Below are 14,363 nucleotides of genomic sequence, written 5' to 3'. Positions count from 1 at the left end.
ACCAGTTACTCTAGTCCACACCGTGTGTGAACGAATGCAGCCCCAGGGGTTGCATTCTTACAGATCGCATTTTACAGATGGTGGCAGAGTTCCGTGAAGGAGAACACTTGCCAGTGCACCCAGTGGTCCCCTCAGGTCAGGAAGTCTTAGGTGTGCACTTCGTGGGAGGAACCTAAGGCTACTGTGGGTTTGCACCAAGGGAAAAATGGGAATGGTCTCACATCTGATGTGTTAAACACTAACCTTCCAGTTTAGGGTGTCTGTGTAACATTATGTACTGGGAAGGGGTGTGGCCCTGCAGTTGGGAGCACATGGCCTGGTGAGGGGGCTCCGTGCATTCAGAGAGCGCCGGGGGTGTTTCAGAGGACCCAGGAGGTGGGCCTGTGAGCTGTCGCCAGGGCTGGGCAGGTGAAGACACCAGGAGGCCTTGGCATTTTCAAGTCAAACACGCAGAATTAGAGAACGTCTGAGGGACAAGGGCTTGGGACAGTTGGATGACTGGGGCAGGGTGACAGCAGGTGAGGAGGGCTGTGATCGTCCTAGAGGTTTGAGTGTAATGTGTGCAGGGCCGAGCTGGAAGGGAGCGGGTGAGCCTGTGCTGGGACCTGGGCACAGCCCGGGCATGGCCTGTGACGAGCTGCCCTGACTCCCACCTCTCTCAGGCCAGTTCCATGGTCTGTGGCTCTTGGGGACCTTCGGGGAGCCGGACGTGGAGGTGGAGGTCAGACTCCAGGGCACCGTTACCGTGTGACATGATGCACTTCTGTGTGTGACAGGACTTTAAACCCTGTCGTCTGTTCCCCCTGCTCCTGTCAGCTCTGCCGTGGGTCACACAGGGCCGCGTGAATCCCCCACTGGCCGGGCCGGCGGTTCTGTGCAGACTCGGGAAATGGGGGGGCCTCTCGCAACCCATCAGACCATGCGCAGAGCAGGCCCAGACCGTGGGTTTGTAAGCATTGTGAAATGTATGGGGTGATACAAGGACTTTGCTGAGGTTAGTAAACCTGAAGTAAGAAAAAATACAAAAGTCACTAAAGTTTAGTCCACTGAGAAATGGTCTGAAAACTCTGAAATGAGTTTATCTAGTGTACAACTTGGAGGGCGGGGAACCTGCTTGAGCCAAGCATCTAACTCCCAGCAAAACTGTCCCTTGCTTTCGTTGAGGATGAGCTTAGGAGAGCTGCCTGCGAGCGGGTACTCATGCCCCTGCATCTGTTGCTCGTGGGAGTGGCGGTGCAAGTGTTGTGGCTTAGTGACAGAGGACAGGACGTCAGGCCTGGCAGTCGCTGCCACCCTAATACTCCCCACTTTTCCAAGGTTTGGAATTACAGACCCAGCAAAGTGAGGCCCACGATGCCTCATGTCTGCCCGCGCTGAAGGTGTCGGACATCGAACGCAGCATCCCGTTCACGGAGCTGGCAGTGGTCCCAGCAGGTCAGTGAGCTCTGGCACGCGTGGTGTGGGCTGTGGGGACGTCACGGGCCCATGGAGTCAGGTGTGCACGTCTGTCCTGAAGCGTGGGAGCGCCGCACGCTCCCTAGTCCTGCCTTTGGTGTCTCCTTAGGTGGCCACACCACTCAGTGACGTGGACTTGTCTGCTCAGGCAGGGCGCCGAGTCAGGGTCTGGGTGACGCTGCCGCGGCATGACAGCAGCTCGTAAAGCACACAGGCCCCCTCTGAGCCCCTGCTGCGCGTGCTCTCCAGCTCAGCCATCAGGCTAGGACAGGTGACAGCACCTAGACGACCTGGAAATGCCTCACAGCGCCTGTATGCCAGCGTGAAGAACGGGAGGGAGCTGCAGGCTGCTGGCATCCCATCGTGCATTTTGTCCCGCGGTTTCCTCCCTAGTCTGTCACTTCGAGGCCTCTGTCTGGAACAGCGTCCCCTGTGCGGGTGAACACTTAGCTTCCACATGACATGACTTGACTTCCTAGCCCTGTCCTGAGGGTATTCTGACCCGTCCCCTGTCGTGTAGATTCGGAGCCTATTGTGTTGGAGCTCCTCGTTGACGTCCGAGGGGCGTCCCTCTCCTCCCTGTTGGTTGTAACAGGACTGTCGTGTTCACCACGTCTGATCTGTTGGCATGTGGTCCTTTCCTCTGGAAAGTAGGGTCAACGTCCCACTGACCTTTAATCCCCCCATTTGGGTCACGAAGTGTTCATTACAGAACAAGGATAAGGCTGTCATCAGCGAGCGCCTGCGTCCCTCTGCTGGTTAGGGCACTGTGTTGAGGGACATAAAAATGGAATGCACAGCCACCACCCACCCCCAGGGGCTGGGGACCATGGACACCCTGTGCCGGGGGCTGCACACTGGGCCATCAGGGGCCTGGGGACTTGTTAGGGAGGATGGGTGGCATTTGGGTTGGGTGGGGAGTGGGGTCAGATGCTGCAGGAATGACTGTCAGTCCCCTCTGGGTAAAGGAGGCAAGGACCAGCTTGGGTGGCTATGAAACCCGAAGGACACTTCCCAGCGCTGGTTCTTCAGAAAGCAGGGCGTTCTTCAAGACTCAGCTGTTACCACAGTGGAAGATCAACAGGGAAATTGTCTGAGTTACAGCAAATGACTAGTGTCTGTTCAGTAACATAAATGTTAAACCTCCACCCTTGAAAAGCATCAGCATTTTAAAATACTGACCAAGGATCACATGATTAAATTTTACTGCTGAAAATTGAAGTCGCGTGTCTCTGTCTCTCCAGCTGGGGACGTCCCGGTGCAGTACTGCGCCCAGCCCACCAATGGCGTGGTCTACTTCCGCGCCTTCTGCAGCCTGCACTCGCTGCCCCCCGAGCTGGGGCCCTACGTGCCGCTCTTCTGCAGCGTCCTCACCAAGTAAGGCCCGTCTGGGCGCCTCAGTCGTTCATGCTGCGTCGTCCTGCCGCTTCCTGGTGTGTGTGTTTCCCTGCGCCCATGGTCACGTCTCCCTCAGTCACTTTCAAGACCCATAGCGTTGTTAGTGTGTAAAGGGGATGGTGTATTTGTTGAGATTTTTCTTAGGAAATTGTGGGGTTGTTTTGCTAGCACAGTTGTAAACCTGGATGTGAAGTAGTTCAGGTACACGTGCCTCGGGGACTGGGCTCTTTCTAAGATTGTGACAAGAATGATGGTTTTGCATCAGAACATGAGTAAATCTGATGTGTGGGCCTGGGGTGGCCATGGTGTGGATTCTCTGCCACCACGTTGCTGTTGTGACCCCTCGTCCCTGGGTGAGCAGCTGAGCAGACTGAGAATACAGGCGTGTGTCCCTGTCCCTCTGCTGGGTCTCCGAGTCCAAGGGTGGCGGGCTGAGTGGTCGGCGAGGGGAGCTGTCAGCTGGGTCCCCTTCCAGCTTCATGTCCACGCACGAGCAAGGTGCTGGGACTCATAAGGAGACATGCCTTTGACGTCCCAGGGTCCTCTGCCCATCCCTAAATACGGCGCCCATCGCTCATTCTCTCCTGGCTCCCGTGTTTTTAGAAAAATCCTACGGTGTTGTTGCTTCTTGCGTCAGGAGCAGCAATTAGAGTGTTTTTCACAAAAAGCCTCATCAATGTCGACATGACGTTCGCTTTTCTTACAAGTGCAGGAAGGCTTATTGTTCACATTTGGCCCGAGGCTACCAAGTGTTTGAGCAGGGTGTCTGTCAGAATGTTCTGGAGGACAGTGTAGGGAAGCCCCATGGGGCATTGGACAGCCGCAGTGGGGAGGCAGTCGGTGTCCGCTGCAAGGTGCTGCACTGGTGAGCCCCGAGCGGGCCTTTCCCCCCGGGAGAGGGCCTGCCGTGGTCCCCGGCGGCTTTGGGGCCAGCATGCGGGACATGGGCCGAGACAGTGGTGATGTGACCCTCTCTGCTGTCCCCAGACTGGGCTGCGGCAGCCTGGACTACAGACAACAGGCTCAGCAGATAGAGCTGAAAACCGGCGGCATGAGCGCGGCTCCCCAGGTGCTGCCAGACGACTCACAGCTGGACGCCTATGAGCAGGTGGGGCCGCGCGGCAGGGCGCGGCGGGCCGGCTGGGGGCCTGCTCCGCGGCGTGGTCTTCTGCGGGTGGCCTCGCACCTCAGGCCTCCTGTCTGCTGCTATAGGGTGTGCTGTTTTCCTCTTTCTGCCTGGACCGGAACCTCCTGGACATGATGCGTCTGTGGGCCGACATATTCAACAGGTGACTGCATTTACCGAGACGTTAGCCCCGGGGTGACCAGAGCTCTCCTGTGGCTGGAAGGGGGGCTTTGCTCTTCGGGTTGTCGGCTTCAGAGCCCGTTTGGCGGCCGTTCTGAAGGCCTCGAGGACGGGAGGATGTTTGCCCTGTGTGACGCTCACACTTGGGAATGTGCCGTGCTGTGGCAAGGGCCTGAGTGGGGACCGGGGCACCTTTCTGTGCCCATAGCCCGTGCTTTGAGGAGGAAGAGCACTTCAGGGTGTTGGTGAAAATGGCCGCGCAAGAGCTGTCCAATGGGGTCCCAGACTCGGGGCACCTCTACGCGTCCATCTGTGCCAGCAGGACCCTGACGCCCGCAGGGGACCTGCAGGAGACCTTCAGTGGGATGGAGCAGGTACCGAACCGAGGGGAAGTGGGATACTGTGCGTTAGCGGGTCGTTCAGAGGGGCTGCTAGGCTCTGGTGCCACGTCTGTATCCCACAAAAGCTGACTCTGTGACCAGAGTGCCTGGGGAACTAGATTGAGTACCTTGCTCCTCTCCTCACCCCCGCCAGGCCCTCTCCCCAAGGCAGGCAAGTGCACCTCACATGCAGTCACACGGCCCCTGTACCCAGGCTTTCTGGCTTCCAGGCTGGGGACAGGCGCTGTCTCTAGGTGCTGTCCCTTTGACTTAGGTGAGGCTGATGAAGAGCATCGCAGAAATGACAGACGTCACACCTGTCCTGAAAAAGCTCCCGCGCATCCAGAAGTACTTACTAAACTGCGAGAATATGAGGTAGGGGCTCGTGCTTGGTTTCTGGGCAGAGACTTTCGGTTCGTCCCATTTCCTTCGGCATCGTGGGCGGATGCACGGAGGTGGGAGTTCCAGAAAGAAAGCTCGTTTAGGCCACAGAGTCAGTTCTGGGCCCCCACGTGTTCTGATAATAAAGAGCATTTTATCTGGGAACAAAACACTAAGTTGAATAAGCTGTGGGAGGGGGGGCAGACCGTGAGCTCACTTAGTCCTAGGTTGAATGCATGCATCTGTCATGTCGCTCCCCAAAGTGACAGTGTGTGTCCTGTCAACGAGCCATCAGGGAGGCCACAGCAAAAACGTGAAGTTTGTGTAAATACTACACAACGGTTCGAGGGCATGCGTGTATAGTGGGCCTTAGGCCCTCAGGCTGGTGAGCAGGGATGGAATTCAGCTGTGAGGAGCAGCTCGTCTATTTTCGGCTTCTCGCTCCCAGGACACAGGTTGTGGTTAGCTTGTGGCTGCGCGTGGAACGTGCCAGTGTCTTCCTGCATCGGTTCTTGGGGGTCATGGGCAGGTGCCCTCAGACCATCTGGGCAGCAGGAGGGGCGCCCCGAAGTCAGCGCTGGGCCTTGGCCGGGGCCAAGCTGACTGCCAATCCTTGGGCAGCACTGACCCTCCACCCATGGCGTCTTAGCCACTTAGCCACAGGGACCTTCTGTTTCCTCCTCCCTAACACACAAGTTTGCAGCTTTATGGCAAGACAGTTGGGACATGGTAATAATTATGGTACTTTAATGGTACATACTATCAATTCAAATAAATAAATTTAGGACAGGCCAAAAGAAGAAAAGCGTCAGTGTACTGTGCAGTTCGCGTAGCTGCTGTGTGATAGTGTTACGCCTTCCACAGAAGCTGCAGGACGTACAGCCAGCTAGTGCTCTGGTGACCCTGCCACACTGACCTGTGTGCTCCTTCAGGCTGATGCTGTCTCAGGCAGGCATTTAAGCTTTCCACTTGAGGTGTAAGTCTGAAGGTGTTGGCAGACAGTCTCCTTGAGTCTTCAGAACAGGATTTAGTCAGAAACGCTGTCTCTGCGTCTTGATGGCCGTTACCATCTGGGAAACATTTAAAGGCGTCAGGGCTTTCTGACACTTGAGAGACTGGTCAAGTAGCCTCTGGTTGTTTCCATATTTGGCTACTGTCTCTTGTTAACATTTTTGAGCATTATTTTACACACAAATAATGTACAAGGTGCGATAAAACAATATAGTGAATGTTTAAATTTAAAAAATTTGTTTCGGTAAAAGACACATTGCCATTAATCCCCCTCAAAATACTCTCCCTCCCTTCGAACACACTTAACCCGTCGTTCTTGCCACTTTATAGAACAAGTTCTGGAAGTCCTCTGTCATGAGTGTTTTCAGTTGTGCTGTTGTGGCTGCCTCGATGTCCTGAATCATTTTCACTTTGGAGAAGAGCCAGAAGTCACATGGTGCCAGATCTGGTGAATAAGGTGGATGAGGACACACGGTGATGTTTTTATTTAACAGAAGTTGCCATGTACCAGAAGAGATGCGTGACTCGGAGTCTTTCTGTTGTGATCAAACAATACAGTAAATGCTGCCACAGAATGTCATCCAATGGAAAGGCAGGGATCTTCAATACGGAAAGTGGCGCGCGGAACCTTAGGAACAGTGTGTGACAAGTGTCAACTTGTTTGGTGCAGTGAGTCAAGTGTGAGCTACGGTTGAGAGAAGGTGTGTTTTAAAGTGTGCCATAAATCATCCTCCATCATGACAACGCTCCGTGTCACACATCACTTCTGGTATACGGCAATTTCTGTCAAATAAAAACATTACGGTGTGTCCTCATCCACCTTATTCACCAGATCTGGTACTGTGTGACTTCTGGCTCTTCCCCAAAGTCAAAATGATTCGGGACATCAAGGCAGCCACGACAGAGCAACTAAAGACACTCAGGAAAGACGACTTCCAGGACTGCCTCAGAAAGTGGCAAGAATGATGGGATACGTGTTCAAAGCGAAGGGGAGTATTTTCAGGGAGATTAATGACAATGTGTCCTTTACTGTAATATTTTTATTTATTTAATCGTTTGCCGTATTTTTTTAATCACACCTCATATTAATCTTTTTTTGGTTTTGTTGTTTATACAAGATGTAGTGAATTGGTGAAACAGTTTTATGTTCTGTAGTAAGGGTTTTCTGCACATATGTGATTCTTTACACAGGTGTTCAGTGAATGCGACCCCCCAGCAGATGTCTCAGACGGAACGGGTGGTGGGAGACTTCCTCAGAAGCCTGGGGCAGAGGCGACTGGAACAGGAGCAGGAGCCCCCACAGGTGGTACAGGTGAGAGCTGGCCAGGCGCCAGGCCGCATAGGGCCTGTGTGTGACAGGGGTTCCCGACATCCCCACTGCCAGTGAGGAGACAGGGAGGGTTCAGTCCAGTCCAGTTGGAAGTGACTTCACACCGTGTAGTTTGGCCTTTGACCCAGTGTTCCTATTGTCACTAATGGGGAACAACCCTGGAGACTGGGACACGCTCCTGTAAGAACAGCCAAAAATGGTAGCCTGACAAAGCTGGTCTTTCTGCTGGCGGTGAGGCTTTTCCCTGACTCAGTGATACACCGTGTCGCTAGAGTAATGACAGCTGAAACATTCTAGTCACCATGATTCGCTTACAAAGTGGGTGTGAGCCAGCTCACCGGGCCCAGTAGAGGGGCAGGTTGAGAAGTCTGCAGGTTTTGCAGAGGACGGACTTCTGCTCTCTGCTCGTACGTCCCTGGTTCCTCATCCCCACATGGGCCGGCCCGTCTTCCCAGAGCCCTCCCTCTGATGGGACGTGGTGGAAGGGGCAAAGGGTGTGTTGCAGCTCCCTGACCATCCGAAAACCTGTCAGGAAATTCCACATGTAATGAAAACACTGTTATGTAAAACACCTAAGCAAGTGCACCCTAACACGTTATTGCCTCTGAATTTTCTGCAGTGTGCCTTTTTAGCTATTTCAAGTAAGTTGGGATTTTTCTCATTTCTCTTGGAAACGTTTTATTTTCAGAAACCTGCACCTACTGGATTGGGCAGCAGCACTCACGTTAGTGGCTCCCAGGTCCTCAGGAAGCTGATCACAGTAAGTTAACCCAGTCCCGGTCACTTGAGAACCAGCTGTCCCTAGCTCGTCCGTGCCCGCCCTGCAGCAGGTGGCTTGCCCCCCATTGCCAGGTCCCTGCCTGCGCTGGGATGCAGGAGCCACGAGTCCTGGCTCCTGTCCCAGTGCATGAAGACCTTGTCCCTTCATGCGGCCTCATCGCTGCACCCGTTTTCACATAACTACCCGACTCGTTAATTCACCTCCACGTTGGCCGTGTGATCCCTGCCACTCAGAGTGGCTCGCTGGGGCATTCGGTTTGGGTCATCACAGAGAACGCATCTTACCTTGTTCCTGGGAAAAAGGGAAAGATGTGATCGCCCAGTCCACGGTTGGTTCAGAGGACGTGGGTGACGTGTTTCTAACTGCCTGATGATTACTCTTGAAGCCTGTGGCAAGGTCGGAAGGTTCCCATGGGAAGTAGGACTTTGTGGGTAGCGCCTCTGAGCCAGCTCACAGTGACACAGCCTGGCCTCCCCCCAGGACCCCACTTTCAGGCCTTGCCAGATGAAGACGCACTTCCTGTTCCCGTTCCCCGTGAACTACGTTGGCGAATGTGTCAGAACCGCCCCCTACACAGACCCAGACCACGCCAGGTACAGGCGAGGGCATGAAAACGACACCACTCAAGGGGACAGGGCGGCCACATAGAAACCCAAAAACTCAGTGGGGTTGGGGGGCGGAGGGGAGTGGAGCCTCTGGGTTCCGGAAAAGTTAATGTAGGAAATGTAAGCATAATGTGATTTTCTCAGTGTATCTCTATTTCTGTAGCAAATAGACATGAGCTAGGCCATCAGGAAGAGTGGTGTATGTTTCCACTGTTGGATAGAATATGAAGATTTAAAACACTAAAATGTTTCAAGAGGTACCCCCTGGGTAGTGGGGTTATTGATTTTGGGTTTGTTTGGGTTTTTTTTGCCTTTTTTGTATTTAGAATTTTCCAACAGTGAATGTGTGTCCCTTAGGAAACACAGAGGTAATAGAAATTTCCAGAGAAAAACACACGGAGGGTAAACCCCAGTCTGTGTGAAGAGAGCAGAGCCCATGAGCCCAGGACTGGGACCCCTGCGTCAGACCCTGGGTGTGGGGTCCCCAATGAGGGCGGCACTTCTTTAGGGACATGTACTCACGCCTCCGTTTAGCTTTTCATCGGGCCTGTGTTATCTCGGGGAGTGAAGGCAATGCTTCCCACGGATGGCAGTCATGTCGGGATGCGGCCCTGCCCACTCTGTCCTGGGAAGGTGTTTTCTAGAACCACCCTTTTCCCTTCCAGGACATCAGCTGTTAGCATTCATCATGTAAGTTAGCAGAACGTACAGAATACATATTCCAAGGCCTCTCAGACCAGCCAGGAGCTTCCCACGCGCACACACACACGCACACGCTGATGTGGGATTTAAGTAAATGATGCTCCACACACATTTCAAAATGCCCCGAGTGTCAGAGCCGGAAGCGTGTGACAGGCTTGTCCCCCACGCCTTCTCCCCTCTACCCTGCAAACCCAAGCCGCTGTGTGAAATGTCGTCTTCCTCAGGCTTTCTCCTGAGGAAAGAGACCGAGGGATATATATTACTTTACAAAGTGGTTTTCTTGTTTTTGTTTTCCCTGAATTATACCCTTGCCACCTTTTTGGATAACTTTGTATTATTATATACGACACTTTCCTGCCAACCGTGTTATTTTTAACTTGCATTTTCCAATCATTCATTTCAGTCTTAAGATCCTGGCAAGTTTGATGACTGCTAAATTCTTGCACACAGAAATTCGAGAAAAAGGTGGTGCTTATGGTGGAGGTGCTAAACTCAGCCACAGTGGAATATTCACGTTTTACTCATATAGGTGAGTTTTTCTATTTCATACATATGGACACATCTCACGTCGGTGACAGTCACTCACTCTAAAATCAGTGTCATGTCATACATTGGAGTGAACTTGAAAAAAAGATTGTCCCCCTTTTCCAGCTCTTCAGCACTCAGCCACACCAGCAGTGTCCTTTTGGCTGCTAGGTTCTAGGGACAGTGGGGAAGAACAGGGAACACTGTGCCTTCCATGAATCCTGGCATTGCGTGGGGAGTGCATTTCACTAGCAGGTACCCTGAGCTTGCTGGGCTCCAGGACACAGACAGAGGAGCCTGCCCGGGTTAGAGGAAGTCTTCCTTTTCTGTGGCTCTCGTCTGAACGCGTACTCTGACACTCGGGAAGGGGCAGATTGCTTGTGTTGCTAACGCACTTCTCTCTGCTCCTGCCAACTGTGTGGCCCTCCCTGGTGTGGGTGCTGGGAGCGGGGCCCACCCTCAGCACGAGCTGGGCTGTCTGTACCGTGTGGACAAAGGGCTCTGCAGCTGTCTCCCCTCAGACGGCAAAGGCTCCGATTGGCCCACTTATGGGCGACTACTCTGGGCGCGTCTTGTGGAAGTGAGGGTTGACGTTGAACCTTTCGTAGCGTTTCTCCATGAGTCCTCCACTCAGTTTGACGTTCCTCCGTCCACCCGACTTCCTCTTCTAATGACATTACAGAGGCTGGTCGGGACACGGGTAGACGGACCGCGCCTCCCGGAGGAGGGGTGTCCCATGGCCCATGTGGCTGGGCGTGCATTGCCAGAGTGTTGGTTTGTCAGTGGGCCGTTGCACTAAGCACTGAGAACAACTAGGAGGTGTTGGAGCTGTGATGTCGGTCTGGCTTGTCACTCACTTTTCCATTGGCAGACGTGTGAATAGCTGACCTTTTGGGTCTCCTAGGGATCCACGTTCAGCAGAAACGCTCCAGGCTTTTGCAGAGGCCGTTGACTGGGCCGGATCTGGGAGGTTCTCACAGCAGGACATTGACGAGGCCAAGCTGTCTGTGTTCTCCCATGTGGACGCGCCGGTGGCCCCCTCAAGCAAAGGTATGGGGAGGGGTAAGCAGCAGTTCCAGGCTGCGGTCCTCAGTCATGTCCCCATCCTCTACCCCATCCTTGGGACACACCAACGTCCACCTTGAGTGCACACCTCAGTGTTGCCACTTGAAAGGGGTCACGTCCTGTCATCTCAGCTTGAGTGAGTGCACTGTCAGTGCCCCGGGCGGTGTGACCCACGTGGGGCAGAGACCGTCCCGGCGTAGCCCTCACTTACTCATCTTCCTCCCCGCCTCAAAGGAGAGTGGCTCTGTGGGAAAGTGAAGGTCCACGGTTGGCCCTCGGCTGGCAATGTGTCCATTGGTACCCGTGGAACAGGCTCAGCTCCGCCGTCACTCACCTGTGTCCCTTTCAGGCATGGACCACTTCCTGTACGGCCTCTCGGACGAGCTGAAGCAGGCGCACAGGGAGCAGCTCTTCGCTGTCCGCCGCCAAGACCTCATCGACGTGAGCGACAAGTGAGCATGACCTTGTGGCCCAAGCCTGTGACCCTGACGCGCCTGTCATGGAAACGGCCCTGACCCCCTTTCCCTTTCAGGTACCTGGGAATCGGGAGGAGCCCTCACGGGCTGGCGCTGCTGGGGCCTGAGAACATGAAAATCGCCAACGACCCATCCTGGATAGTTAGATGACCAGCAGCTCCAGCTGTGCTCGGGCCTTAGCTGCCACAAGCTCACAGGCCCGAGAAGGAAGCCCAAGCCAAATGTAATTTGAAAGGTCAGAAAAGTGATGGTTCTTCCCCAATACCATCGTCATTTAGCATTCTGACAATTTTGCCAAAGTACGTGCTGTCTGGCAAGTCAGACCAAAACTCAGTTCTCTCTTAAAGCAGGCGGCAATACTGTGACGATGAAGAAACTGAAATAATCTTGTATTAAATGCCAGAGATGCACACTACTGTAAGACTTCCTAATAGAAACACTTATTTTATCTTATTTATCCTACAACACTTATTTCAAACATTTAAAAATAAAAGGCAACTCTGACCTACCTGTGCTTTTAGTCATTGTTTTAAATGACATTTTGGTAAAGTAACTTTTAGGGCCTTTACTAAAAAATCAGTGAGTGACATGAATAAACGAACTAAGCTATTCCAACATCTGCCTTGGTTTATGAAAGTCACAGCAAGGACGGGGTTGGGGGTTAAGTCTTTGAACAGACGCACGATAAACAGAGCAGCCTGACGGGATCCCCTGCGAGAACTTGCTGTGTTCGGGGTTAATAAGCATTAACTTCTCTCTACGTTTTGTTAAAAATTGTTTCTGAGTTAATTTGAGCCCAAGTGCTGCCACACGCCCGGGAGTGAGATCTCAGGTGCTCCCTCCCCACTTGGTGTGTACCGGAGGGCTCTGGCCCGTGTTACTTCACATTGTCAGACGAAGCCCTTTGTCATGTGCTCCTCAGTTCCTACACAGCCCCCAGGCAGACCCTGCCCGGCTGCACTCGGCAGATGTGTGTTACAGACCAAAGGTTTGGGGCAGCCCTGCACCCGGCAGGCCTCTGGGTGCCATCTTGCCCACAGGCTCAAAAGATTGTCAGCATTTTTAAGCAATATAGTGTTTTTCATCAAGGTACGTATATTGTTTTAGACATACTGCCATTGCACACTGGCTACAGGATAATGTAACAGTTCTAGGACTTTGACGCGCTTTACTCTGATGGTCTGGCAGCAACCACCCCCCACCCCGTCTCCGAGGTCTGCCTGTGTTTCTGCTCATCCACCTTCTCTCCATACGGGTCCTTCCCCCATGGCGAGTTGACAGGCGGATACTTTCTTGTCTCAGACTTGAGACCGGAGAAAAGAGGCAGAGAAGCTTTTCACTCGACACTAAATAACACGTCTTACTTAGGCCCAATGTGTCATTGTCATCCAGAGGGTTCTACACGGGTCCTCCAGGGACGGTGCCTTCCGTGTGCAGCTGGGACGAGGCTCACCTTGCCCGAGGCACACGTTGGCGGGGTCTGATTTTAATGCTACACATGGTCCCACTTTAGAAGGGACCACGCGGCCGCAGTTGGGTCACCTCACCTGGTGTCCTGGTCTAGGGCTTGCTCTGCACACTTGACATGGCCCCCGTTTGCTGTGTGTCACAGCGTTGCCTTTCTCCTTTGTGACTCTGTGCAGCCTAGTTCATGATCCCTCTAAAAATATGTTGCCAGTATCTGCCCACAAAACTACCCCCAGAGCCTGAGGTCTAAATGCCCAATGAAAAAACTGAAAGAAACTTAGTACTGTGGTTGGAGCTTTAGCCAAACGTTTAATTCCACCGGGAGTGCACAGTTTAAAGCGGGAGACAGTGGGAGGGACAGCAGACAAGTCCCTGGAGTCCCGGCGCCCCTGGGGTGTGAAGGGCACAGGACGGGTGCTCTGTGGTTAGGGATTAAAGGCGACAACACTCACGCACAATGCTCATAAATAACTTAAGTGTTACAAAAACGGGTGGTAAACAGGAAGTCCACGCGGCGCCAGACGGTGCAGGTCCGGTGGTGTCTAGATGGCTGCAGGCTCCCCGTGGCCGCGGCGCTGCACGTGCTCTATGTCGCCCGCGTCGGAGACCTCCAGGCTGGCCTTGTACTTGGCCAGGATCTTCATGAGTGGCCGCAGCTTCAGCCACCACTGCTCTTTGGGAATTCTGTGCCTGCAAACGGGGGGCAGCAACGGTGAGTGCCCCACCCAATGCCAATGAAGTCGGAGGGCAAGGCAGTTTTCAGAGGTCCAGTGAAACCATTTTATTTCTATTTCTACAAACCCTCCCTGCCCTGTTTCTAAACGTTGTATTAGCTAACTGTTTCCTTAAAATACTAAAATGAGTGACTTCCAATAGTTACTTACAGATTAACGGTGACAGCGGCATCCCCTGCCCTTGAGGACCCGCTGTCCAGTCCTAATGGCATTAAGGTTTACACCTGTGACGTTCGGTTTACTTACTCGAAGTCCGTCTCCTTCTTCAGCTCTGCTACAGGTTGGAAAAGGAGGTTTCTTTTGCAGATTCCCAGCACACAGATGGAATCATCAGTTACAAATCTTTTTCCTAGAAAAGATAGACAATGATCTGACACCGAATACTTGGTCGTGTTGAACAGGCAGGTCAAACGGCTGATGAAGGAAGGAAAGGTGGGAAAGAAGGCTCACTGATGTAGGGAGCGGAGTCCTGTGGGGGGCGGAAGAAGTCAGAACCTTCACAGCTCCGTGGGTGGAAGCCATACACCCAGGCTCCCCAGGAGCTGCCACGAGGTGGGCAGAGAAACCCTGGGAGTCCCCTCGGGACTAGGGAGGAGGGAGGCACAGATGGGTAAGTGCCAGGCCACCCTCACTCCACACTCACCCTGGGAGGGGCTGTTACCTGCTCTTGGCAGTGAGACGCTTCACAGGGAGTAAGGTGCTGAATACATAGCTCACTAACCACTGGAATAGGAAAAGGGGCTTGAA

The 14,363-nt window shown here is 53.4% G+C and overlaps 2 protein-coding genes across 4 annotated transcripts in view; one reads left to right on the top strand and one right to left on the bottom strand.

Moving 5' to 3' along the window:
- The window catches only part of PITRM1 (pitrilysin metallopeptidase 1), a 31,341-nt gene extending 19,313 nt beyond the window's left edge, over positions 1 to 12,028 (top strand). Inside the window, exons 15-27 of one of the 2 annotated variants that reach the window (XM_081056423.1) lie at positions 1,318 to 1,434; positions 2,700 to 2,832; positions 3,841 to 3,961; positions 4,066 to 4,142; positions 4,368 to 4,533; positions 4,814 to 4,914; positions 7,123 to 7,243; positions 7,950 to 8,021; positions 8,523 to 8,635; positions 9,753 to 9,878; positions 10,779 to 10,924; positions 11,289 to 11,391; positions 11,472 to 12,028. In XM_081056423.1, the coding sequence (XP_080912549.1) occupies positions 1,318 to 1,434; positions 2,700 to 2,832; positions 3,841 to 3,961; positions 4,066 to 4,142; positions 4,368 to 4,533; positions 4,814 to 4,914; positions 7,123 to 7,243; positions 7,950 to 8,021; positions 8,523 to 8,635; positions 9,753 to 9,878; positions 10,779 to 10,924; positions 11,289 to 11,391; positions 11,472 to 11,565 (1,490 nt within the window). In that variant the 3' untranslated portion in view covers positions 11,566 to 12,028. The remainder of the gene's footprint in view (positions 1 to 1,317; positions 1,435 to 2,699; positions 2,833 to 3,840; positions 3,962 to 4,065; positions 4,143 to 4,367; positions 4,534 to 4,813; positions 4,915 to 7,122; positions 7,244 to 7,949; positions 8,022 to 8,522; positions 8,636 to 9,752; positions 9,879 to 10,778; positions 10,925 to 11,288; positions 11,392 to 11,471) is intronic. The other variant, XR_013993802.1, reaches the window with a different exon arrangement.
- Positions 12,029 to 13,171: 1,143 nt separating this feature from the next.
- Positions 13,172 to 14,363, bottom strand: part of PFKP (phosphofructokinase, platelet) — a 65,178-nt gene continuing 63,986 nt past the window's right edge. For both annotated transcript variants that reach the window (XM_081061836.1, XM_081061837.1), the window contains 2 exons: positions 13,863 to 13,965; positions 13,172 to 13,572 (listed from right to left, as the gene is read on the bottom strand). In XM_081061836.1, coding sequence (XP_080917962.1) covers positions 13,425 to 13,572; positions 13,863 to 13,965 — 251 coding nt within the window. In that variant the 3' untranslated portion in view covers positions 13,172 to 13,424. The remainder of the gene's footprint in view (positions 13,573 to 13,862; positions 13,966 to 14,363) is intronic.

Source organism: Rhinolophus hipposideros (genome assembly GCF_964194185.1).
Source record: "Rhinolophus hipposideros genome assembly, chromosome: 1".
In the NCBI taxonomy this organism is placed as follows: domain Eukaryota; kingdom Metazoa; phylum Chordata; class Mammalia; order Chiroptera; family Rhinolophidae; genus Rhinolophus; species Rhinolophus hipposideros.
This window is presented reverse-complemented; position numbering and strand designations above follow the sequence as displayed.